The sequence below is a fragment of the Rhipicephalus sanguineus genome, chromosome 7 (genome assembly GCF_013339695.2).
Source record: "Rhipicephalus sanguineus isolate Rsan-2018 chromosome 7, BIME_Rsan_1.4, whole genome shotgun sequence".
NCBI lineage: Eukaryota > Metazoa > Arthropoda > Arachnida > Ixodida > Ixodidae > Rhipicephalus > Rhipicephalus sanguineus.
Genome location: NC_051182.1, coordinates 166,070,666 through 166,098,318, shown reverse-complemented (window position 1 = coordinate 166,098,318; position 27,653 = coordinate 166,070,666). Strand labels below are relative to the sequence as shown.

The window sequence follows — 27,653 nt, the reverse complement described above, 5'->3', positions numbered from 1 at the left end:
ATCATCCCCTCCCGCAGAGTCTACGGCGAGGCGGGGTGGGCGAGGGGAGGGGAGGGGGAGGGGGAGAGAGGGTTGCCGCAACGGCTTCAGCTACGCTTCGTTCGGCAAAGGACACTTTTTATTTTATCTGCTGTACTGTCTCCGTGCCTTGTCATGACCCTCGGCTAAGCTTTTTTTAGTGCTCGCCAGCTGTGGGCGAGAAGGGTTTTTTGTGGGCGAGGAGGGTTTTAGCGAACCTCGCCAGCTTCACAAGTCAGTTACTAATCGAATAACGCTATCCAAGCCTGATACGTAATTTTCTAGATATCTGTATGTGACGTGGTGACGGTATTACGTTTAGCTCACAGAAGCAGTTTTTTGTGGCGATGGAAGACCATTTTCACATAAACGAAGCGTTATAGTTTGGTCTCCAAGTATCTTTCAACGTAACACAACTTCCTTACCGGGATATCAGCTATTTTAAAGTTAATGTGTGACGTAGCGAAAGCAAACGAAGTGAGTACTGAGTCAATATAAAACGTTGATTAGTGAAAGCGAACTGGTGACGATCTATTTAGTGAAAGTGAAATTATTGAAAGTTAATTTGTAATATAGTAAGTGAACGTTAATTAGCGAACGTTGGACACCGATATAGAATGCATGGTAAAATATCCACACCGGATGTCTTTCGCCCTCGAGTCGTGTTAGGTGAATTCATAAAGGATCGTGTTAGTTTTCTTTCTTTCTTTTTTTTTCAGTAAGATAACTGTCGACTACATCATGAAACAATGTCAGAGTTCAAAGGAAATTGGAGCATCACAGGCACATGGCTTCGTGCGTAGCTCCTCCGTTTGCACTGCAGATTAAAGAGGCAAAGTTGATTAGGAACTCGAAGTAATCTCGGTCTATTTGCACGCCTCGTAGCCGGTCGCGCGTTGTGAGAAATGTACAGACGAGAAATTGTGTGTCGAGGCCACTTGAGCGAGTTGCGTATATGTCTGAGTAAACACAAGGCAGGTTCTAACGTGTGCGAAGGAAGTTAACCATGACTCACGAACGTTATTTGTTCGCGCAATGCTGTCATGCCTGTGCACAACATTTCTTTTATTTGGTGTAGCTTTTTTTCTTTCGCTGCATTTGTTGTTTCGTGTTACCAAGGTTGTTCCCATTGGTCTCAACTGTTTATTGTTGTGACGCTCCCCTCATGAATGCCCGGCATAGGGCGCGTATGGTAATCTCCAGTTAAAAACAAAAATTCAAACTAATCCTTGCATGCGCCGAATACACAAGTAAACACATAAATGCTTAAAGAAATTACAGTAATATCTTCGCCTTTTTGTGCCCTCTTTAGTCATGTTTCAAGTCAGCCAGCAGCAACTAGCCCACCTCTATAGAGCCCTCTTAGCCCTGGAGTGCGCCTCTCCACACACACTTTCTCTCTTAAAGCATGCGCAACAAGAAAGAGTCAATACATGCATGCAGCTGAAAAAGGAGGTGAGACACAAGAGAAAGGACACGACCGGGCACAGAGAGGGTGCTTCGAGCAAAAGGGCGCGCACGCTCATCGATTCGAGGTTCCATGCGCGTTTGGCTCCACTGCGATGCAGCACTACCCTGCGGGAAAGCGCTCTCTTATTTTCACCGGCCTGTGCGGCTGGTTTTCGCCGAGCCGCTCGTTTCAACAGATGTCTTTTGACTCCATCTTCTACTCAGGCCACGATACCTCTCGCAGACGTCACACATTGTTCAGATACCTATGTGGAGATTATTTAACCGTGGGGCTGCGGACTTGTCACGCCGCCTATTGACAGCTCTCTTCCGTTGTCCTCCATCTGTGAATTTATACATGCTGGAAATAGACATTCGATTTGTTTCTTCAGATCGAACGCTAGCGATACATCAGAAGGAAGGACGTTTGGGCGTGCCTCGTAGTTCATCGTACTTCAGAAACCACAGCGCAATAAACGAGACAAGATGTCCGGTCTTCATCTTGCCTCGTGTTCGTTTATTGCGCTATGGTTTCTGAAGTGCGCTAGCGATACAGCCTTTTAAAGACGTGCCCAGAACGCATTATTAAAGACCTGCGCCGATAGTGCTCGTTGTACTAATTTATTCAATTTCTTTTCTTTTTGCGTGTCTTGGTATGCACTAAATAAACTAGGAAGTAATTACCTTTCACTAATTACCCATTCACTCATTCTGAGCGTCTTCCATCGCGCACCCTTTCCGCGTTACTCTATGGCTGAGTCACGTGAACGCCGTTTTTGTTTTTTTGTTTTTCGTCACGCGATCGCCGCACAGACGAAGTGAACGCGCGCCTCGTACAACACCACACTTCAGAGGTAACCTGGTGTTTCTTGTACCATTTCCTGATCACGCCGGATTTTTCGTCTGATGAGGCATATAAGGCCTTAATATTCCTTTTGTCAGCCTACGAACGCGTTGATACGTTCTCCAGTGCTCACTGGACTTTGCCTAATACAGGCGACCCTGCTATGCCGGTTATGGCTAAGAATGGCCTTAGCGTAGTCATTTTCTTTTCGTACAGGAATGACCGACAACGCTCTTTGCGACGTCTGTGGTATCGAGGAGACTTTGCAGCACATCTTCTGCGACTGTCCTCGCTATGCTGTGCAGAGACGATCACTCGCAATCACTCTCGCTCGCCTCGAGCACAGACCGATGTCGCTAGCAACCATCCTGCGATGTCATCCTGAAAAGACATCGAGAATTAAAGCAACGAAGACATTGTCAACATTTCTAAGCACAACAGACTTGATAGAGCGGATGTAGACTGATAGTGATGATAGTGATGATAGCACAAGACTACCGGACCGTGACATTGTCTGTGTGCTCCCCCTCTCTCTTTCTCTCTTTATTCTTCTTTCAGTCTCCCCCATCCATTTGCCCAGTGTAGGGTAGCGTACCGATTATGCTAAACTGGTTAACATCGCTGACTTTCCTATCTCCCGTTTTCCTTCTTCTATCAGCCTAACCATGGTGTATAGCGTCCGTAAAAATTACGTCGCGACATGACCCGACCAAAAGTCTGCGGCAAGTGCGCCATATCTATATCGGGGTCGGGTTGTTTGGCATCATTATGCGCGCGTTCTCCCCCGCGCAAAGCATGGGAGCCAACGAAGCGCGAAGCAACGACGAAGTCACGTTCCTGGCACTGAACTTCCCGAGTCAACCCCCTCTCCCCTTCGAGCTCGGTAATGTTTCCGCCTAATCGGGTTCCGCTCATAACGACCGTGCCGCCGCCTAACGAGTCTTTTCTCGTCTAATGGAGCGATAGAGGAAGTCATTTTGCAAGCGCACAGAAAAAAAAAAACGGAAGTAGCCTGCCGTTATTCTTTTAGGGGCGAAGCTCCTTATAGCGGCACCCGTTCGTCCCTCGTAGCGTAGTATGTAACCAGTCTTACGCTTTGACCTGCAAGGTGGTGCCGGTGGGAGATTTTTCCTGTGCGTTGTTGAACAATAAAAAATTCGCAGCGTTAGCTAAAAGCCGACTTCTTCTGTCTCTCATTCCCATTAGCAGCCATTCTTTACCTCCAAGGTAGTGCCTGGTGAGATTTCTCCTGTGCGTGATTAAACAATAAAAATTTTGTTCAAAACGCCGTTGATTGATGAAATAAACCAACAAAAGACGCCAGATGTTTTGTAAAAGCAAAACGAAAGAACGCCAGATGTTTCTAAAGCAAAACGAAAAGACGCCAGCTGCTTAACGAAAGACGCCAGATGTTTTCTAAGCAATGGTTTTCTAAACAATGAAAATTCACAGCGTACATGTAAAATTAAAGTGCGCAAGTCGTCATAACTCATCGAACGTTTAGTATAAACGCGCCCGATCTCACGTCGGTAATGATGTACTAGGCAGAATTCACGGAAGATTCACGGTTTACCGATGAACCTCCGCAGCTTCGCCCACTCATCATCATTCACTCCGTGGATATGCTGTGATTTTTTTGTAATTTCTCCACTCTGGCGTGTATTTTGGATCTAGAGATAGGTCGCTCGTGTTGCATTGCGTTTGCGCTAATTAGACATGTTTTATCTCTCTCTTCACCTAAACCAATTCTCACTGCGTCGGGCAATACGAGTAATTTTTTATTCGCTATCTCGACTTCTGCTGTGCCTCACTCACTCACAGTTAGTGCGCGGCTAACGTGTTTTACACTGCCTCCAGGATCGGAGGCACCTCATCACGTTTAGCACTGTCTCCAATATCCGAAGCACTGCCTCCAGTGATCGGCCCACCTTTGACCAAGCTACGATACCATGTGTTCACTTCATCACGTTGCGTTACGTCACAGTGACATCATGATGGCGCTACGAATTTTGGCGATCTGTGACGTCATGATGACGTCTTGTGGTGATGTCATCACGTGATGATTTCTTGCAGGACCGTACCCAGGAATTTTTTTCGGGGGGTGTCTGTGTCTAGAACGGCTAACTTTGGCAACTGGTGGTCGATGTGAAGGCGTGCAAATATTTTAGTATCACCCGAAAAGTTAAAGCATGAAAAAAATTTGGGGGGCGTCAGAACCCCCTCAACACCCCTCTAGTTCGAGTCGTTTTAGGTGAGAGCATAAAGGATCCTGCGAGTTTTTGCCGGCCGAACTTTTGCATAGCTTCCACAGCGCTGCAATTGATGTATGACACATTCTGGGCATCACTAATGTCACAACAAATTTACAACCCGTGGAAAGTCAAGGAATATGGCCGATAAAATATGTTCTCAATTCTCTTGGCTACGTTATCTGTTGCCTTCTCTAGAATGCAACCAACAAAAATCAAGCCCTTTGATTCCCATTCACCTCGTTCAATAAACACAAGCACTCCGATATTTCGCAATTTAATAAAGCCAATAAAAACATTTGCAATAGCAGTACATTCGCGTCAAACGTTTTTCTACAAAAGTCTGTTTGCAAGCCGCCGACATTGCTTATGTCATAGGTGCTGGGATGATTAGGTGGAATTCTTTGACAGAAGAAAGAGAAAAGTCTTCGGTAAGACATCTCCTCCATGGTCCGTTCTTCTTCAGAGCCACTGTCGGGTGTGGGGCGTGAAACTGCATCTGCAGCTTCCTCCTCACCTCATCTGCAATAGAAAAACATGGGCTGTATGAATGAAGTGAAGATTGGAAAATTATGATCAAATAACGAACGCGAGTTTATGATTATCTGTGACAGCTGAAAGGAAAGGTACACTCTGGCAAAGTCAGTACCAATGCGTATCGTGGTCTCACTGATCATGGGATGTCTATGCTCGCGGTGAGCTTTAAAACTTTAGGTGTGTTCCAACACTCGCCTTATAGACGGCAAAATAAGACACTTCAGCGGACAGAGGCCATCTTAAGCCTCATCCCAATTCTCACGTAGCCGGATATTAGATAGAAGCGTAGGAGGAGAGGGTTAACTTACTGAGAGTAACGTAAAAGAAATTAAATTAAGAGAAGTATTACGAATGGAAATATGAAAATTAGAAACAATGAGAAGTGAAGCAGAAAACTGCATAAAATAAAAACAAAAACATTTCAAATTAAAAGATTCGAACACATTGGCACAGCCGCTCTTATTCAAAAGCACATCGCGAGTTAGGCAAGACACGAAGAAACCCAAAACCACATCGCAAGTGCTCTGATATTTCTTCGTCTGGTCTCAATCACACGGCGTTTTTGAGTAGTACGACTTAACTCGCCCAAGTCAGTCTTACGGCATCACAGAGGCAGCAAGAGGGGAAGCACCCCCATGTGCGCAAGCCTATGATGTGGACATACCTGCTCGACATGGTCGTTCTTGAGAGCCGTGCAACTTCCGGGGCTGCGGTCTTGCGTTGTGGCCACGCACTGACCAAACCGCAACCGGCTCCTCAGTGGCGTTCTCTTCTTCGCCCCAGGTACCACTCAGCCTGAAGCATAGGAACGTCGAGGTCGGAGGCGAGGCACCATGGCTTCCGCGACCAAAACTTGCGGCCTCTTCCTCCGGCTGGAGCTGATGATGCGTCTCGTTCGGCTTAACTCCCCCTTAAGCGCAGCTGCTGAAGAACGGCTACGAGCGCCGTCCTCCTTGCGACGTCGCCTTCTAGCTCCTGCCTCACACGACTTCGACCTGCTGGTGCTACGTCCGTCGACCCTTCCATGGACATGGATGGACCTCGAAACTCTGTAGAGGTGCATGACTTCGGACAGCAGTGTGCGAGGAACGACACGTCAGCCAACGTTGCGTCAGCATAAGACCGTCCCAACGCTTGATGTCGATGCCGATGCGGTCGCTGCATTTTGTAAGGCGCCGTGTGCCGCAACTTCGATCGTTCTCTTCTTCTAACCGGTGCATTGCATAGGTCGACGTAGTGTCCAAACGTATGTGCCACAGCGCGCGTCATTCACGAGTCTCAGAGGCTATGTTTTAATAGCGGTGCTGTTTAAGGTCGAGGTTAATCCTTGGGGACAGTAGCGCGCAGTTTCCTAGCGGGTATGTGCCACAGAAATAGAACAAGCCCCACTGCTGACCACTGGTACACTAATAATGAAGAAGTAAGTCCGCGGACAAAAGCGTATGTGCCATGGGAAGAGAAAGAAAGAAGGAAAAAGAGAGAGAAAGAAAACAAGAAATAGAGAAAGAAAAATAGAGAACGAAAGAGGCAGAGAAAGAAAGGGAGAAAGAAAGAGAGAGAGAAATAAAGATAGAAGGAAAGGCTTTGAGCAAGACATTTGGTAGGGAAGACTGGAGGAAAATATATATGGCCTCATTATACCGATGTGGACGTTGCCTAGCAATGCGAAGCCTCTGTTTAAGCAGCATTCGCCACGTTAAGTCGGTGAGGCTGCTTTTCTCAATTTTTTGCAAACTGCTGGCGCCGGATTCAATTTTGGGAGTCAGAAACACGTCATGGCCGACAGGTCGAAGCAGAGAGAGTCACACGAAAGGAAGGTAAAGTTGTGCACGCTGCTTCCAGCAACAAATAAAGATGCAGTTGAGATTTGTAGATGGGGTGAGCGAATTGTTACAAGGAGCGGGCAGTATACGAATGCACTTTTGAGGAAACTGCTGCTTCTTTGTCTTTTCGCGTTTGATGAGGCATTTATAGGCTTTCGCCTTAATAATAATAATTGTTGGGGTTCAACGTCCCAAAACCACAATATGATTATGAGGGACGCCGTAGTGGAGGGCTCCGGAAATTTCGGCCATCTGGTGCTCTTTAATGTGCACCTAAATCTATGTACATGGGCCTCAAGAATTTTGCCTCCATGTCTCCATCGAAATCCGGCCGCCGCGGCCGGGGGTCAACAGTCGAGCACCATAGCCACTAGACCACCGTAGCGGGTGAGAAGCTTTAAGACTGCTGCCTCTTGGGCGTTTAGGAATCGTATACTGGAAGGGTTATGCGTTTCGAAGACAAAAACAATTACTGTAAGGCACAGAAAAATGCTCATGTGAAGAGGCAGACAGAGAACAGCTACTTCGACATTTTAAAAAATATGTTGTTCCCCGTAAGAAATTTTCAGAAAAACTAAATAGATTGAATAGACGACCTCTATCGCTAGTAAAAAATTTTGGAATTAGGAATGTCAATGTCCATTCATGTGTAAATTTTGTATTGTTTTATGTTTATTGACAACTTCACGATGTAAATTATTATGCAAGAGAAGAGTAGCCGGAGCAACACCTAGGCACTGCAGCCTCTCCTTGAACACATTTGACTAAAAAAAGAAACGCTATCACTCCCGCTGAGTGGCTTACTTTGTTACTGTGAACTTAGGAATCGAAATATTTAGAAAAAGGATTTATTTTTTTTTAGTTTAGGAACAGCTTGTGAACCGGCCCAGTGCCATACATCTAAACACTTCACCACCGTTGTCGAGTGGTTGCAGCTAACTTGAGACGGTGGCCGATAGAAAGACACACGAGATGCTCTTTCAGTATGTTCGGCGCTCTCTTCAGCGACAAACTTACCGCTCATTAATATGTTTCATCAGCAAACTTGCGAAAAATTCTGCTGTTACGGGTACCAGGCCGCCGCGGAATATATTTAAATGAGATGGCGGACTCATTAGCCACAATATCTCTAAGCGGACCCATTACACCGATTATACCCGATACTGCTTACGCGACAGCAATAAGATTTCGAAATGCGTGTCTGCATAATGAAATAGGCATATTTTCATCGAATCGATTCAGCGACTTCGCACATCTAAGATTTTGCTGGAATAAGCAGTGGTGTGTATCACGGCAATTAGAAGTTACTTTCACCAGACTACGCTGCAGAATTCCAAAGTTGAATTATTACTTAGATAAAGCTGGACTCAGCGCGTCACCGTTATGTCAGTTTTGCGGTGAAATAGAGACAATAGAGCATTTCTTTTTATTCTGTCACCGGTATTCTAATCAGAGAAAAAGATGCCTCGTCGCTCCCCTTCAAAAGTTAGGATTAAAAATCGATGTTGCGCAAATTTTATCATTTCTTGGCATTACATTAGGTTATAGCCACAGGGAGGCCCACTCTGCAGCGTTGGTTACATACAGGAAAGAAAAAGATTACCATGCTAGTGTATATTGGCTTATTTTCAGTACTAATTACAACTGTTGTTACATCCGTCAAATATCACATATGATAGTCTGACTGTTTGCTCTATGGAATTTTCAAGTATTAACTATGTTTTTTTTTCTCTCTTTTAGTCTAAAGTTACAGCGTTTGTCTTTAGCTTCATAAGTATTTACCTCAAAGATCCTGGCGCCCGGTTCTTGGCCTATCCCCATTTGTGGGTGAGCGCCATAAGCAAGATGTCGTCATCATCGTCGTCATCATCATCATTATCATCATCATCGACACTGCTGTAATCGCCGCAATGTCCCCAACTAGTCCAGATACAAGCCAGTCTAACGTTCAGGCATGTGCAGTGCATAAATATAAACACTGCATTGCGCTACACGTTGAATCAGTTGACAATAACGACTCGGGTGCGCACTGCAGTGTAGTGTATATGTCATCTAGTCAATGGCTTCTCTAGAGTTTCATTTTACACAAGTCCTAGCACATTCCACTTGAGAGGTGTACGTCCACTGAAAAGTGTAATGGTGTTTCTGGTGTGCATATACAGGGTGTTTCAAGAAATGTGTCCAGTATTTTTTAAAAATCACAGAAAGGAGGTATCTGCGTGCTACCTGTGGCGTTACCTTTACTGTGGGAGAGGGCATTTTGAGATGCGTACAAACATTAATTACGGCAGTAATTATAGAAATTAAGAAAATTAACTTTTTAACCAGTGGAACTAAGTGGTCGAGTCAAATGGGCGAATGGAAGCCCTTCCGGAGAATAGCCCATAGCCGCTTTGAAATTTCTGAAAGGCGGCCACTGGTAATCACCGCGGAGCGATGAAATCGTTTCGTGGCAACGCTTATCCTTCTCTCCCCCCCCCTCCCCCTCCCAGTGCGAGAGAAACAGTGTCGTCACTGAGGGCGTTTCCGCAGTGAATGGCAGACGCGCTTTTTGGTGCGTAGGTTTCGGTATCGCCAGCAAAATTAGCCAGATGTCATCGCTCCACGTTGATTACCAGTGGCCGTCTTTCAAAAATTTCAAAGCGGCTATAGGCTATTATCAGGAAGGACTTCCATTCGCCCATTTGACTCGACCACTTATTTCCATCGGTTAAAAAGTTAATTTTCTTAATTTTTTAATTACTGCCGTAATTAATGTTTGTACGCATCTCAAAATGCCATCTCCCACAGTAAAGGTAACGCCGGAGGTAGCACGCAGATACCTCCTTTCTGTGATTTTTAAAAAATACTGGGCACATTTCTTGAAACACCCTGTATAGCTTTAACGCAGCAAAACTAGTCATTTTTGTCCTCCCTGTCATCCTGTCGTGTTTTCTATTTTCTACGGTATTTTTAAGAGCGAAGCTGTTTAGCAAATCTTTCCTTGTCCGGCGAACCAAAAAACTATCATCTTAAACGGGTATGTGCCACATGAATTGAGTAAATCGCACTACTCACCATTTCATCGTCATAAACGGGTATGTGCCACATAAGTTCGGTAAATCCCACTACTCACCACTGGTCCACTAAAAATGAAGAAGACAACAGTTAGCCCAACAAATGGCTGCGAAGCGACGGCAGCCCCGAAGCGATGGAAGGCCTACGTCCACGACGAGGTGCCCGTGGATCTATGAGAGGTGCGAACGCTTGGTTTCAGCGCGAGGTTCTGTCTCTGCAGTTTGGACATCCGTGTCGTGTCTGTGACTGGCTGTGGTTTAACTCGAACCTCTCTGCGCTGAGAATCAACGTAGAAACAGCCTAGCATCACCATGCTAAAGCCTAACAACAAGCAACCTAAAAACAACCTGCATCACCTAGCTAAGGCCTAGAAGCAGCCTAGAGGCAACCAGATTAGTCTTCAGAATCGTCCAGTTTCGTTGTTTCAAGCCTTGTCTTGTCTTGTCTTGTCGCCTAGATCTTGGCTCATACCCACAAGGGGGATTGGCCACACTGTACTTTATAATGTAAATGGTTTACACAACGCTTGCTAAAAAATAACAAAAAAGAGAGAAATTAGATAAGAACTATAATAACATTCCTTAAAAAAAAAGTGAAAGGGGCAGAAGCTTTCGATAAACCATAATATATAAACAAATTAGCAAGCCTTGCGCCGTTTAGTGCAAGCTTCGCCTTTTTTTTTTTTTTCACTGAAGCGCTGGCAGTGTTTCAGACAATACGTTCCTTGAGCTTTGCCGCCGCCTTACTTCTTACCTAAATTGTGCTTGACATCCGCTACACCTAATTGGATCAAGTATGTCGCATTTAAAAGAAAAATTTAAAAATAATACATGCCGAGTGTATGGAGCATACCTTTAACGTAAGCATTTTTTCAAGAATTGCTGAAAACCAATGTCACAATACTGGCGGCAGCGGTGGAATGGCTACCTGATAACTATGCGCCAATTATCTCTCAGATATTTGTCTACAACGCGCAAAGCACACGTGATTATAGTTTGACAAGGCACATCCCGTGGTCGCCGACACAATAACTGTTCTGTGCAGCCGGGCCCTGGCGGCCGGCGGCTGGTGCGGTGGGCCGTGGTCATCGTCGCCCCCGGCGAGCCCACTCTGGCTGGCCCACACCGACCGATCGACGGCTGCGAGGCGCTGCAGGGCCGACGCCGCGCCGGCTGCAGCCACACTCGTGCTGGCCATCGTGAGTATAATATTATCGAGGCGAAAGCAAGCTTACTAGCCATGGGCGAATATTCGAGTGTTTCGAATATTCGAAAGAATATTACAGTACTCGATTTCGACACGAAATTATATTATTCAAAATTCCGAAATACTTGAAATGAACGAAAGACGTAACTTGCAAAAGTATCGAAAGGTGGGCTAGCACAGAACACGAGCGCTCGTGTTCTGTGGTTCTTCCTTCGTCTGTTGTGTGTTCCCGCGCTCCCAGGAAGCTGAAGAAGTACGAAAGACGTAAATTTGACCGCATAATCACCCGCCCTGTAAAAGTTGTTTCACTGCAGGGTAGGAATGCTATGCCGCGAAACCCTCTGTCCAAAAGAAATACGCACTGCCGCGAAGCCACACTTCGAGGTTAAAATGTACACGTTACTTGCACCTCAATTAATTATTTTTTACAGTTTAAAAGCCTGGTGTACGGGCTTGTAGGCGCTAACTATAGTAAATTTAGAACGTAACGAATTTTACCGCTTATAACTGGCACCCTACTGCCATTCAAATCTTGCCACTATTCAAAGTTGTTTCCACTTCACTTATCGAACCAAAAAAGTGACATTCGCACATGCCTTGTTCCAATACTTAAAAAAAAATATTGTGCAAGTTAGTTGGGTCACGACAAAAATGCTCATTTTTTCACGTAATATGTGGTATATACTATTCGAATTATTCGATTCGAAATTATTCGACTAAATCACTCTTTGCTTCGAATTCACTTCGAACCTCAAATTAACTATTTGCCCATCCCTGAAGCTTGCAGGACTCAAGGGAACGTGGTCTAGAACCAAAGGACGGCGTGAGAGAAAAACATTCAGTGGAGTGAAAACCATACAAAATTAAGCGTGTGAAAGCAGCACTGTGGTAATCAACGGAAATAAATTTAATAATTCGTGAGAATTAATTTGTGAAAGTTCATTATGTGATAATGCTCAGAACTAATCAAGTGAGTAGTTCATTAGACAATAGTAAAAAGTTGATTAGTGCAAGCTAATTCGTGAAAAGGTGGACGTCTTCATAAAGTGCGTTGTAAATTAACTACACCGGATGGCTTTCGCCTTCGAGTCGTCTTAGGCGAACGCATAAGATAATCTGTGAGTTTTTTACACCTGGATAGATTTAGCCTAGTGCGCAAACTAATTTCTATATTAATTTCATAAGACAATGTGGGAAGTGTATTAAAAACAATATGAATTAACTTTCATGATCACTTATGGATTTCTTATGACTGCATTGATCACTATGGCCATGACTATGCATGCCTTTCACGCCTTGCGTGGCGTTTACTCTTTACTCACCTGAGAGGTCACGTGATTTGTTTGGACCCTTTTGTGTCGTCGTCGCGTTTTTCGTTCAAGGCCGGGTTCAGGTGAGATATATAAGGCTTTCGTCTCATTAAAATATATATGCGAACATGAGCGTCCCATGAAAAGACAACTATTCATGTCGAAATAATATCGCCTCATTTTATCTTTCGTTGCAGCGAAGTAACAGCGTACCACGGCTTAAGATCCGCACGACTAGGAGATCTCCGCAATCTGCAAGGGTGAGCGTTCTTCGTTCTGCATATCATTTGCAATGAAGTAAAGACGTAAGCCAAACCGCACGGCGTGTTCTTTTTTTTTTTTTTTTCTCTATGCGTTCGCATGCTTCACATCGGCGCTTCATCACAGTAGACGTATAAGCGGAAACGCGGCACTTATCTGTTCATTGTTCTTGTGTTCTTTTGGCAGAACTATGAATCCAGTCGGGACTCATCTGAATCCGCGAGCAGCACCTGTTCGACGAGAAGAAGGTAAACGCAGAGTTTTACACATTTTGAACACAGCCTTACGGTCTTTTCACGAATAATTAAGCTGATTGGGTCAGCCTAACAGTTGCGTTTAATCTTTGTAGCGTTATTTGCCTGCAATGTTATTATCGTAAGTCTTCAAATGTGCAGCCACTTTAATTACAGAATGAATCGCGCAGTCGGTTCACTTCACATTATCAACGCTACAAATGGCCACTTTTATTTTTCACTGCTTTCAAAAGAGACAACGAAACGTGGGCCAATAGTTTTGCAGTTTTCTGCCTTATGGAAAAGTAACGGTTCTATGGTCAAGTATAAAATTTTATAACATAACTCATCGGTTAAACATCAAAGCTTCTTGACCACTATTAAAAAAATGTAAGAGTTAGCCAAAAGAGCAGAAACCTACAGTATCGTTAACGTATGCGCAAATGCGCTATGGCAGTGTGTTTGTCAAAGAGGCATTTGACATATAAAGTTTTCATGTTTGTTAAAAAGGCAACAATGCAGCATAAAGAGAGAAAAAGGGAAAAGCTAAAAAGCGGAAAGAAAAGTCTGTGATTGGCTACCGTAGGCTTAGAAAAGAGAAAGAGGAAGAAGGAAAAGAGAGACTGAATTAATGCATGGAGGAGATCAGCGTACGAAAGAAATTCTCGCTGGCGTCAGAAGAGCCCGCGACATCTACGTAATACACTCAATGTTCACAATCACAAATGCATACACGCTGGCATACATACTTCTATTGCGCGGCTACAGACTCCGATGATCATGGAGGATCAACTCGCAATCACGCTGGAACAATCCTTCTCTCTCTCTCTCTTTTGAGAAAGATAAGCAAATGAAGTGGAAAATACAGGGAGGTCAAGCCAGTTTACTACGCTACAGTTCTGGAGGTGGAATAATAGCTAGAAAAGAAAGGAGAAAAGAAAGGTTGTAAAAATAATAAAGCGGAGGCTAACGTGAAAGGGGCCCTGCAACACTTTTTCAGCGTGGCCAGAAAACGCTGCCGATCGGTAGTCGAGGCTCGTGAGAACACGCGAGCCAAACATTATGGCGCAGCACGCGGCCTGGAACTTACAATTAAATTTCAAAGTCAGCTAGAAATCGTTCCCTCTTCTTTCTACAAATGATGTCATATGCCCAAATTCACGGCCATTGGCTGATTTGAGCATCGTGAACTGCATAGTTGCCGAGGCCTCCGCGAGAGGCCACCACGTGTCCGCGCGCTCGTCGATACGAAAGAAAGCGTGCGACAAATCTTTGTAACTCCGCTCGCACTTGACGGGTTCTCAAAATTTTTGGGTGGTCTATTCGTGAGGCAATAAACCCCTTTAGTGAAGCCATTCGATGGTTACTTGGAAGTGTTGCAGGGCCCCTTGAATACAAAGAACGCATGCTAACAGTCCACAAGCGTTCGTAGTATTCTGTCGACTGTAGGAAGCGCAGTTGGGCTCTTGAATCGTTGTCCATGTAAGAAATCGTAGGCCAAGGTACAGGAAATACGCGAGACACATGAAACACCGGCTGTGCTAGTTTTATTACCGGAATATCGTAGCAACCATCCAAAGTTGTAACTCTCCCGTGGACTAATCTGTCTTGTATCCAGAAACAGGGCTATGAGGTCGGAGTGGGCAAGCACGACAACCAGACCTCATCAGCCGCCGTCGGAGACGAACAGGAAGGAGTTTGAGCCTGCAGCAAACCCGGCAGCCACGACAAGCGCATATGCCATGGTACGTGAAACTCTAGTGGAACAACACACCGACTTTTACACGTAAAAGCATCATTAGTAAAACAGGGCAATGCTCAATGTCAAGTGATTTTCCGAGATCTGTGTGTACTTCGGCATACACTTTTCTCTCTCTTTTTTGTTTATGTTTCAAATGCGTCTCCTCTATATTCTTTTTTAACACGAAAATGTTTCATGTCGGGGTCCAACAAGATTTTACTGACGTCATTTCCGTCACGGAAATCACGCCAGTTTGTAGCGCTGTAACTACCACGCCACAAACCCAACCATTCAGAGCACAAACTTGTACTGTTGTAGTTCGGTTTTATGATGTACAGTGCCGGTCCACTGTTAGGGTGAACACATTTTAGAGTTGCCAAACTGGAGTTGTGCAGTGGTGAAATAATGTCTGCTTTTAGCACATATTGCAGACAAACACTTCTAAAGACGTTAGAGAAAAAAGGAACGCTCAGCTTATCTTGTTCGTCCTTATTTCTCTACAGTTGCGCGTGCACGCTTGTCAGTCTGTGACGTCACCACGCACTTTGGTTACGGAACAGCTTTTTTATGTTGCCTCATAATTAATTTCTCCAAAAATAAATTTAATGGGCCTCTGGACCAGAATAAAGTTAATTTAACAACAACTGGGCCCTTTCTTCAATTAGAAAATGACGAGCATTTAAAGAACTGTCCATTTGATTGATTGATTGATTGATTGATTGATTGATTGATTGATTGATTGATTGATTGATTGATTGATTGATTGATTGATTGATTGATTGATTCGCAGCCTTCTGTGTACTACCTAAGGCGTCGACTGCTGCGGCACCACTCGTCGCAAACGGAGGAAGATCCCTGCACAGAAACCGACTCTACTCAGGGAAGCTGTGGCTCTCCCTTACAAAAATGTGAGCATCTTGCATTTTTACCGAGCCGCTATTTCGATACGAGCACAGTGACTGCTGCTTGTACGGCGGCACGACAAAATGTGCAAGCTGAATTTCTCGGACATTGCAAACTTTTGTGTCATTCAATACCGGGGAGTTTATCGACATAACTGCGATACGGCAAACAACACAAAAATAGGAGGCAGAGAAATGCATTACACGGGCGCTGCAATTACGGTACTTTTTCGACTTGCACCGAAAGTGGTAGAAGCGTACTGGCGTAGTATATACTCATGGAACATGATGAGCCCTAGTGTTGAGGATTGGGCAAGTTTATCATTCTTAAATATGACGTGAATCCGGTGTAGTGCATTACACTTCTCAGAGTCTGTCTCTCAGTTCTCTTGTCATCAAGAAGTTCAATAACACCTCCTGACTGGTGTCCGGTGATTCCTCGGACAAATGGCGATTGTGAAGACTGCCTAAAGCATTTTTCTGGGCGGACTGAAAGTGGTATATTCACAGAATATGGACAATCGTCTCCTCGCTGCTTCAGCTGTCGCACGTAAAGTTTTTGACCATTAAAATACGAAATAATTAAGCATTGGCAAAGGCCACACCAAGCCTAAGCTCAACCTATTATGACCTTAAGATGAGACCCCTTTATGGACCTTATCGCCGCGACAATGTGTCGTCGAAAGTGATCAGCCTCAGCACGGACGCTTTATAACAACACTCGCTTACAACCTAATAAAAAATGTAAGCTCCGCCCACGGAACCGCGGCGCGTCTGCCCTACACCGGGACAAGACAGCAGTTCTAATTGGTTTCCGCTCAAACCCTAAACCCTAAGTACTGTATCTCGGCTAATGTAAATACTACGTATATTAAGAGTTAAAGGTTCATCGTTACTACCTTAACCCTTCGAGGGTTTTCGCCGTACTTGTACGGCATCACCTAAGAGGCACGAAAGGGTTGTCGTCGTACACGTACGGCTTAGCATGTATGTTTAAAACACGCGCCTTCTTTCGATCATTTCTCTTGCTTGGCATGTGCTGCCACGCTTCGGGAATACGTGGAAATTTTTTCATGCGCCGATGTCTCTCTGTTGTTTTTTTTTTTTTTTCCTTCCGAAGCGGCGCGGCGGCTTTATCTTGCGCATCAGAACTGGCGCACGCGGTGCGGCAGGTTCCGGTTTCGTCATCCGGGTGGTTGTCGCTTCTCGCGCCCGCGAAGCTGATGGCTGTCCGGTTTCTAATCTCTCAAAGGGTGACCGCTTGTGACTCTCTCGTTTATTGCTCCCCGGGGCGCGATTACATCTGTTTCCGTGTGGCACTAAATTACACAAACGACGCCACCATGGTTGCGTTTCCTGTTTTGGGGAGCACGAACATTTTTTACCGGGATAGTACTCTGGTGCGCCTATTTTTGTATGTCTGTGACCTATGTTTATTGCAATGCATACTTTTTCTTTATAAAATATCGTATAAGTGTTCTTCTTCAGGATTTTGCTTGATGTTACTACGAATAAACCATGTGTATGTAACAAAAAATGATTTTTTGTCACTTTACGGTCACGCAAAGAAGCTTTAGACATTTTTTTTCTTACGTACAATCGTCTGAAGACTTTATTTAAGCAATAAAAAAGTTACACATTTTGGGACTGCATTTCGCGAAAAAAATTCGACCCTCAAAGGGCTAAATAAACATAACGTTTGGCTGAGCAGCGTTGTCACAATCCCTTACGAAAAATACCACGAAGTTACAGTTTGCGACCTAAAACCAGTGACGCAAACGTGTGTCTGTATAGGAAAGTCAACTATCTGAAGCTCACGAGGAGTGTTTCACGTCACGAAAATAAGTAAGCGCTATTGAAGGTAGCAATTATGCAAATTCACTGTGGACAGCGATAGATGTGGGCGGAGCTGACATTTTTTCTTCCTGTACGTCTCCCTGTGCAGATCACCCGAGCCCTCCTCAGGCGAGAAGACGAAAAAGCAGCTGTGCCGACGGCGTCTGCTACCCGCGTACCTCGGACCTCGACTCGAGCCTTGTGAGCAGTAGCAGCGGCTCGGGTGGAGCGCCACCAGCGAGGCTAGTCCTGTTTAGTGGCGGAGCCAGTGCGTCAGTGCACTCTGAAAAGGTAAAGGTGAGATAGATAGATAGATAGATAGATAGATAGATAGATAGATAGATAGATAGATAGATAGATAGATAGATAGATAGATAGATAGATAGATAGATAGATAGATAGATAGATAGATAGATAGATAGATAGATAGATAGATAGATAGATAGATAGATAGATAGATAGATAGATAGATAGATAGATAGATAGATAGATAGATAGATAGATAGATAGATAGATAGATAGATAGATAGATAGATAGATAGATTAGATAGATAGATAGATAGATAGATAGATAGATAGATAGATAGATAGATAGATAGATAGATAGATAGATAGATAGATAGATAGATAGATAGATAGATAGATAGATAGATAGATAGATAGATAGATAGATAGGAAAAGCAGGGAGGTTGACCAGGCTGATCGATCCCGGTTGGCAATTTTGCACAAGGAACAGGGAAAGCGGACTGAGACATTAGGATGAGAACGGAAGCAGTTAGTAATTTGCAGTCAAATGCATACAAAAAAGAAAGATAGACAGATAGACATGTAGACGAAAATACGCTGGCTATTGAACAATATGCTCTCCCCCTCTTCTCCGAAGGGACCAAGTCCCGTCAGGGGCGCTTCGTCGTCGGTCCAATGCCCCAGCAGCGGAGCCGGCGACGCAGCCGCGCAATGCAGCGGCGGCGGCGGCGGCGGCGACACGGGATACGGCGAGACCTCGTCTTCAGAGGAACAGGAGTCGAGCTGGAGTCGCTCCACGGAGTCGTCGGCAGCACCGTCCTCTTCGTCGTCGCCATCGGCAGACACGGCTTCCGGGGCGCTGGCCTCGGTGTCAGACGACCAGGACGAGACTCAGGCCGAGGATGACGACGACGACGACGAGGACAACGGCGAGGTCGATCTCAGGTGAGTACAGCAATCTCAAGGCTACGTTGCTGAGGAGGGAGGGGTATGACGATAGTTTCGAAGAAAACTGCGTTTGGGCTAGTTGTAATAACATACTTGTTACATAATGTTGCACAGCTATTGCATACAATAACTACGATATATAGATTTCCCAGTGATGCTTGTTTATCTTGACTGTTTTCACTGCAGCAAACTGGAGACCCAAACTCAAGCTGCGCCCTTCACGTGGCCGCCGACAACCATTTCGCATGCGCCGAGTGGAGAGGTGAGGATGCTGTACCACGAAATACCACTTTCTCTCTCTCTGTCCTCTTAATCGTTTGTTTTTCTTAGACCACACAGAATCTTTTACGTATACCCTGTGGCAGACGATGTCAACTGTGGTGAAGAATTCTTTTCATCGTGCTATCCGGAAGCCTACTCTTTGTGTACAGGACAAAAACGTTTGCAGGACCAAATTAATTGCTATGCATCGCCCACCTAATCGCAATCAGAACATTATGGCAGAGTAACCGCTAATTTTGAACATCCACGCAGGAATGCAGGCCAATTAAGCCCTTAATCTGTCATCATCATCATAATCCCCGTATGCCTATCGTATGCCCACTGCAGGACACAGGCCCCTCTCAATGTTCTACAACCTACTCTGTCCTGGGAGAGCTGACTTATTTATGCCTTCAAATTTCTTAATTTCGTCGCCCCATCCACCTAACCCATTGTCATCTTCGGCGGCGCCTCCCATCTCTTGGTATCTCTTCCGAACGTGTCCCAGGTCGACTTTTTTTTCTCTTAATTAATGTCTACTAGGATATCGGCTACCCCTGTTTGTTCTCTGATCTACTTTGCCGTCTTCCTGTCTCTTAGAGCTACGCCTATCATGTTTCGTTCCATTGCACTCTAGGTGGTGCGTAGCCTCTCCTCGAGTTTCTTTGTTATTCTCCAGGTTTTGTGGATAAGCACTATAAGAAAAATGCGTTTGATACAGTGGTGTCATGTTTGTGATGTATGCGTGTAGGTTATAATTTATGGGTGTCAGAGCCATGCACTCGTGACGTATGACGGTGAGGGAGTACATATACTAGCGGGATCAGCTGGTAATAAAATAGTTGTTGAAACTTAGCGCTGTGGTGTCTCGAATGTGCCTTCTTTTGTCCGTGTCTTTAACCTGCGCTACCATCAATTATCATGCAACCATACCAACAAGCCCAAATCGCCACCCTCATCTCCAGGTTTCTGCCCCACATGTTAGAACTGGTAAAGTGCAATGATTGCAAAGAAGGGTAACTTCGGGGTAGCTAAGTCTTTTCACAAGACAATGCTGAAACCGAACGAAAGTGGCAACGAATTGTCTCTTTACGGAGTTGTCACCGTGTCTGCCCAGAGGGAAGACACGGAGCAGGAGAGCGAGCCTGGAACGAGCGAGCAAGTGACGTCCACAGAAGAGCAGCAGTCACAGTCGCTGGACACGGAGGACGTCTCCCAGATGACGGCGGCCAGCGAGGTACCAGCAGACGATGACACGAAGCCTGCTGAAGGCCAGACAGAAGGCGAAGCTCAAGCCATGCAACCTGTCGAACTGTCTGCGCCGCCGACACCCCATTTCCTGAGGCCAACAATAGAGATCGACAGCAGCGACATCTTGCACACGGCCAAGGTGAACGCCTGGCTGTCAAAGAGACACCTAGCTCACGATGAAGCTTCGTATATGAGGCCTTGTTACTGAGCCAAGCTTAACTTTACCTCCATTATATCCTTCCCAAACGTACCTCCAGCCCTCATTTAAAAGAGTATTATGCTCTCTATATCCAGTCTCATATTTATTTATACAGCTCTTTATTATGCATACTTCGCGAACAGCGCATAAGGGGATGGCATAAACAAGGATAAGTGGACACAAAAGAACAAAGCAAATAAGAACGAATGCCCGTCCTTGTCCGTTTTGTTCTTTTATGTGCGCTTATCCTTGTCATTCACCCTGCCGTTCGCTTAGTCGCTGCACAAACAATCGGCCCTTCTGTTTTCCTTGCTCACCTTCAATGTTGCTCTGATATTTCGAGGCCTCACACTCTATTTACATGCAATGCAATTTGGTTTCGCCAGACTAAAGAAGGTGCTGTTAAATAAGCAATATAATCGCATTAGAAAGAATGGGCAATTTGGTAGTTGTGCATGGTCTTATAGGCTGGCACTAAACTGACATGGGACGAAAAAAAAAAAAAACAAGAGATATACAGCACTCACAGAACGTCGTTTTACACCTTCGTTTCGTCCCATCTCAGTTTATTGCTAACCTCAAGATCATTTATTCTGCAATACACAATTTTCCTTCTCGTTTGTATTGTCGGGGACTGTAGCAAAGTTATGCTTGCTGTATGTAGCATAATCCTTTGCGCCAAAGTACAACTGTCTGTCGGGGTGCCGAAACGCGCTCACCCGTGAATGTGACGCCCATGCAGCCCGAGATCGACGAAGGGGACTTCGGCGTGGGTCTTTCGTACACCAAGATGACCGAGGCGGAGTTCGTGGCTCGGCTGAGCATCCACGAAGCCGCCCGCACCGGCGACCTCCACGTCATCAAGCTCTTGCTCAAAAGCGACCCCAAGCGAATGGAGTGAGTACTACTTACACCGTTACGTCCCCGTATGCATTTCAGGAACCTATAATGAGTTCCCGCCAGAACATGACCGCGTTTACGGAGGAGACTATGTCTCTGTTCCAGTGGCGTAGTCACGGGGGGAAAGGGGGGGTAGGAAGTTAGGGGGTTTAACCCCCCAAAATTCTTTGCATTTTACATGTGTAACACACGCAAACACAAGCACGATCATACAGGAAACGCGGTCGAACATCGCACGTAGCGTACGACGTATGTTGAATTTCATGCTACGTGCGTCAGTGCTAATTTTTGCTTTTGTTACGACACCACGTTGAGCATATTGTAGCGTTAGCTACACTTGCCTAGCCGGAGCCGATTTCGCGTGGATCCTCATGAGCCGTGCTGCGCATGCGCGAGGATCAGTGATGTCACACAGCTGGCTCACCGGAGCCCGCATCTCACGCGCTCTCTGCCACCGCCGCGCGCGACTCGCCGCTGCTTGTCTGCGCGTTCGGGAGGAGTGGCGTCGTAGCCGCGGCAGACACACTGGCGCCGGCGCGCGCGCAGACTCCGCCACCGCCGCGCGCGACTCGACGCTGCTGGTCTGGCATTCGAGAGGAGTGACGTCGTAGCCATGGTAGACACACTGGCGCCAGCGCGCGCAGCTATTCGCCTTCGCTGTGCAGTCGCCGTCTGACACTGCGCTGGAGCCGCTTGATAGCGCCTCTGACTGGCGTTTGCAGGTGGGTAACGACATCGAGAAGGAGAGCGCAAATGGTGCTCAACGGCGCAGAAGAGCCGAGAAGCTTATCTCATCGGATCCCAAAGTAGTTGCCTGGCAATTAGCGGTTCAGTGTACGAAGAATGAACACAAGAAGGCTAATAATCCTAGACAATCTGGAAAGCTAAGAATAATCAGCTGAACCTTTGCTAACGCTACGTATATCCTGGCATAGCCGAGCTAAGCCACTGCAAATTTTTATCGTGTCCGAGGGCAGTATTAACATGCCCTGCAAGACTTACTTCTTTTCACATAATGTTATTAACTTTGAAAAAGGAGAGATAAACTATGCAACAACTATGCGGATGTAGCTCGTTTGATCAATGACCACTGCACAGCACACACGCGTTCGACATGCCATCACGTGCAAGTATCTTGCCAAAGCTCTTTTTTAAAGCGAAATGCTTAAGCGGCTTGTTGCCCAGCGGCCTTGAGTGAAACACGGCAGGTACAGTGGTACAAAACCGATGTGACTTCCGAGTGAGCGGCGTGTGGAGAAGAAACGCTTTGTCGAGACGTCATCGACGTCATCATGTGACGTACGCCACAGATTTCCATCATTTGTGTCGCCATCATAGAGTCATACGATGACGTCATCACATGCTACAGCGCTAAAAAGACGGCTAGCCCAAGTATACCTTCGAATGCCACGTTATGTCAACCTAATCGCCTGTTTCTTATTTATTTCTAGCCCAGTGTTCCTTGCACACCTTTCATTGTGAATGCCGAACATGTTTTCCTTTCCGCGCTATTTGCAGAACTGTCGACGAACGAGGCTGGACACCCATTCACCTAGCAGCAGCAAACGGGCACGCAGAGATTGTGCGGGTGAGTTGTTTGCTGCTCCCGCGCATACACCATTATTAAAGCGAAAGCCTTGTGTGTTTCATGCGAACATGGCCTCGAAAAGCCGCGGGACAGAAGTGAAGCAAAAAAAGATCACGTGACGTCTGGAAAGCATGACTGTGTATATACGTGATGATAATTAAAGCAAATTGAGTACAGCGTTTATTAGCGAAAGCTAATTTAACTATTGTTAATTGTGTAGTGATCATCATAAACAATTAAGTAATTCATGAGTTAATTTTTTAAACTTGATCGGTGGGAGTTCATTAGTGAAAGTTAATTTGTATACAATAATTAGTGAACGTCTGAAGTCGATATAAATTGCGCGGTGAAATGACACACCGGACGGCTTTCGAGTCATCTTGGGCCAAATGCATAAGGGACACTGTGAGGTTCAGTTTACTACCGCCATTCTCAGGACCAGCCGAGAACTACAGGAGTCGCGTTTAAATGAACCCGATATGGTCTATTTGAGTCGGCCTGTTGGGCCAAAAATACAGTCGGGATGAGCGCGAGCGTAGAGACTAATCGAAGTGCAATAGGTTTAATGGTTCGGCTGAATTGTTCTCTGCAAGATGCTTATAAACGCGGTCGTGTCTAAATGCGTCACATCGACTTGAGACTCGTAACGCTCGCGTCGATTTTTGACTACAGAGCTGTGCATTGATAATACTGGTATCACAAAATTAAAGATGCCATAAGTCCCAACGTCGAAACGATGCGATGTGTCACTGACAAATTAATACACAAGCAACGCTGTCAATCAAAGATATAGGATAAGGATAAGACAAAAGAGACAAATCAAAGTTAACGACCACGTGGCTACCAAGACCTTGTCATAGATGTCACGACGTACTTCATAAGCATGATGTAATCATGTTCGCCATACACTCATGTCATGCCATGCCAATTTAGATATATTAAGAGTTATCGAAACGACCACTGGAGCACTCAGACGTAGGCGAGAAGATTAGATAGATAGATAGATAGATAGATAGATAGATAGATAGATAGATAGATAGATAGATAGATAGATAGATAGATAGAGATAGATAGATAGATAGATAGATAGATAGATAGATAGATAGATAGATAGATAGATAGATAGATAGATAGATAGATAGATAGATAGATAGATAGATAGATAGATAGAGTAGATAGATAGATAGAGAGATAGATAGATGATAGATAGATAGATAGATAGATAGATAGATAGATAGATAGATAGATAGATAGATAGATAGATAGATAGATAGATAGATAGATAGATAGATAGATAGATAGATAGATAGATAGATAGATAGATAGATAGATAGATAGATAGATAGATAGATAGATAGATACGGTAATAATGGCCTTGGTTCGCCGAGAAATGCTTCGCATGTAAAAAGGTGTTAAAACAGGGCCTTTGTTCGCACGTCTACTCATCATCTACATGACTGCATCGCGCAGTACCTGGCGGTTGAAGGCGCCGACGTGGCTGCACTCGACCCAACAAGTTACACGGCGATGCACTTGGCCGCGATGAACGGTCACAACGCATGCCTTGAGGTAAAACTTCTTTCTTCTCATTGCTTTCCAGCGTGGGTGTACTTTAGGATGAGGACTCCTTGGGCATGACCGTAATGACACCTCGACTATTGAGAACCCGCGTGAGGACTACATGAGTTGTTGAGGCTATTAAATTGACGAGAAATCGTTAAACAATGAATGTCTCTAGCAATCATTGCGCCGACATACTTCTCAGTCACAACTCTCATGTATATCACTAATCAATCAATCAATGAAAGTTTATTTCACCCGGAAAATCTGGAAGGTGTTCAAGGCTAAAAGCTGTTCTATGCATCTTGACGATTCCCTGGAGACACACTGGCAGCACACGACGGTCACATGCAAATATGCCATCAGATGATAATTGCACTGTAAGCGGGTATATTACGGTTATGTGTATATGTGAGTATATTTATGCTGTTATGTCACCGATGTGCAAATTATTAAGGCTCGAAATTATGTGGATACTGTGGCGAAGCAATTGGTACTGCTTAACGGTTGCGCTCTCCAGCGGCTCCTAGTGGGTCGTCCTCTTCTAAACGCCACTCGCGCTCGGAGCCCGTGCTTTTGCCTGGACTGTCGCCATAGTGCATTGTCGCCGAGTGCTGTCCAATAAACCGCTTAAGAAATTGGTGGAGAGTGCTGTGCTCCCATTCAATGCCTCTGGAGCTTCGTTCCCGTACTCTGCCATCTACCATGCCTCAAGACGCCGCCCAACAAACGCCGCCTCCTACACCGACCACATGTCCCGGTGTCCCACGCATCCGCGATCCACCTATCTTCACTGGCGCCGATGGCACCGACGTGGAGGACTGGCTCGCAATTTACGAGCGCGTGAGCGTACCCAACAAATGGGACGAAGCAGGCAAGTTGAGCAACTTTGTCTTCTACCTCGCGGGAGTAGCAAGCTTGTGGTACAACAACCACGCGTCCGATTTTGCTACTTGGTCGGATTTCAAGACCGCCGTCATCAACGTTTTCGGCCGCCCTGCAGTTCGTAAGCTGCAAGCAGAACAGCGCTTACGCGAACGAGCTCAGCAGGCCGGTGAATCTTTCACCAGTTATATCGAAGACGTCCTGGACTTGTGTAAGAAAGCCAATGGCACCATGTCCGAGTCTGACAAGATTCGCAACATTATGAAGGGCATTGACGACGATGCCTTCACCATGTTGCTCGCTAAAAACCCTTCCACCGTGGCCGAGGTCATAACACTGTGCCAGAGCTACGAGGAGCTCCGCCGGCAACGTTCGATGACCCGTCGCTCTCCATCACGCGACAAAGAGCTTGCTGGCTTGGCGGCCATACCTGACCAGGCCACGCTGCTAGCAGAAATGAAGGCATTCGTGCGCGAGGAAATCGCACGCCAGTTCTCTCTCCTGGCCTTCGCCCAACCGCCGCACGTTCAACAGTCGTCGACGACCCTTCTTCCTCCCATCCGCCGAGCGATTGAGCAGGAAATCGCGGAGGTGATGCCTGAGTACCACCAGCAACCTCCGGCTCCTGCACCACAGAGTTACGCTCAGGTTGTCGCCAGGACGCACCAGGCAATCCCTACTGCTGCACCGTTGAGTTACGCCGAAGCCACCGCTAGACCTCCGTCCTTCGAAGCGGGCGTGCCGGCTACGTATGCTGCCGTCATCCCTAGGCCCCGACTGCAACCCCCCTTGCAGTCATTTCAGCAGCCGCCCCGTCAATCGCATCCTGCGACGTGGACGGGACCTGCCCCGGCGAACCGATGGCGCACACCCGATAATCGGCCCATCTGCTTTGCATGCGGTTATGCCGGTCACGTGGCCCGTTACTGCCATCGCGTGCAGCCGCCTCGAGTCGCGTCAACCACCACCAGCCAGTCCAGCCGTGCATTCTACGACCCGCCTATGTCGCCGACGTCACGCCCAGCTCCATCCACTCGCCGCTCTCCGTCTCCACGCCGTCGCTCACTGTCACCAATGCGGCCACGTTCTGTCGCACGAGAGCAGGAAAACTAGTCGTCGCAGTCCACGAGGCAAGGGCTGCGACGCTATCGAACTGTAAAAGCCCTCAGCGAAGTCCATGGAATGTCATAGACGTGTTTGTGGACGGTGTTCGCGCATCTGCCCTTGTCGACACTGGAGCCGCCGTATCCGTTATGGACGCAAAACTTAGCCGCTTACTTCGAAAAGTGACGACGCCACTTTCAGGGTTGTCCCTCCGTACCGCCAGCTCCCAGAGTATTAGGCCTACAGCAGTATGCACTTCTCGCGTCGTCATTCAGGACGTTCTGTACGACGTCGAGTTCATCATAATTGCTGCATGCTCCCACGACGTCATCCTGGGATGGGATTTTCTCTCCCGCCACGACGCCATAATTCACTGCGCACCAGCCGCCCTCGAACTCTCACCGTTCTCACATTTGACGCCGGCAGACAGTCCATCGGCATTCACCAAGACCCTCGTCAAAGACGATACCAAAGTTCCTCCAAACTCGTCGACGGCTGTGCCAGTTTACTGCGCCGGTCTCTGCGACACAATTGCACTCCTTTCGCCATCTGACCGCGTTTGCACTAGGAAAGGGTTGCTGGTACCTTTCGCGACCGTGCAAGTCACTCAGGGTAGCACCGCTATTTTTGTTACCAACCCATCCCCGCACATTGTTACGTTGGTGCGAGGGGAATGTCTCGGCCGAGTGGAGCCCCTCGAAGACGCACAAGTTCTGGACGCACCCGATGACTCGCACTGCACCAGTTCCCGCACCATCAGTGCCGTTTCCACGTCTGATTCCTCACCCGCGGATGTATTTGGTCCCTCCATTGCTGACAACCTTACGTCGGTCCAGCGTTCCCAGCTTCTGTGCCTGTTGGAAGAATTTCGTTCTTCTTTCGATGTCGGGCAAACTTCTCTCTGCCGCACGTCCGCTGTTACGCATCGCATCGACACTGGCGCCCAACCACCACTGCGGCAACGTCCATACCGCGTGTCTCCCACAGAACGTCGGGTAATTAATGAGCAAGTGGACGATATGCTTCGACGCGACGTTATTCGACCGAAGGTCGCGGGATCGAATCCCGGCCGCGGCGGCTGCATTTTCGATGGAGGCGAAAATGTTTGAGGCCCGTGTACTTAGATTTAGGTGCACGTTAAAGAACCCCAGGTGGTCGAAATTTCCGGAGCCCTCCACTACGGCGTCTCTCATAATCAAATCGTGGTTTTGGGACGTTAAACCCCAGATATTATTACGTTATTCG

At 46.3% G+C, this 27,653-nt stretch overlaps 1 protein-coding gene across 1 annotated transcript in view; it reads left to right on the top strand.

Annotated features, from left to right (window-relative positions):
- The first annotated feature begins 6,970 nt into the window (after positions 1-6,970).
- Positions 6,971-27,653, top strand: part of LOC119399239 (uncharacterized) — a 28,449-nt gene continuing 7,766 nt past the window's right edge. Inside the window, exons 1-12 of the mRNA XM_037666056.2 lie at positions 6,971-6,975; positions 11,022-11,175; positions 12,941-13,002; positions 14,606-14,732; positions 15,519-15,636; positions 17,576-17,763; positions 18,350-18,657; positions 18,847-18,922; positions 20,039-20,311; positions 21,114-21,268; positions 22,790-22,859; positions 24,330-24,428. Coding sequence (XP_037521984.2) covers positions 6,971-6,975; positions 11,022-11,175; positions 12,941-13,002; positions 14,606-14,732; positions 15,519-15,636; positions 17,576-17,763; positions 18,350-18,657; positions 18,847-18,922; positions 20,039-20,311; positions 21,114-21,268; positions 22,790-22,859; positions 24,330-24,428 — 1,635 coding nt within the window. The remainder of the gene's footprint in view (positions 6,976-11,021; positions 11,176-12,940; positions 13,003-14,605; positions 14,733-15,518; positions 15,637-17,575; positions 17,764-18,349; positions 18,658-18,846; positions 18,923-20,038; positions 20,312-21,113; positions 21,269-22,789; positions 22,860-24,329; positions 24,429-27,653) is intronic.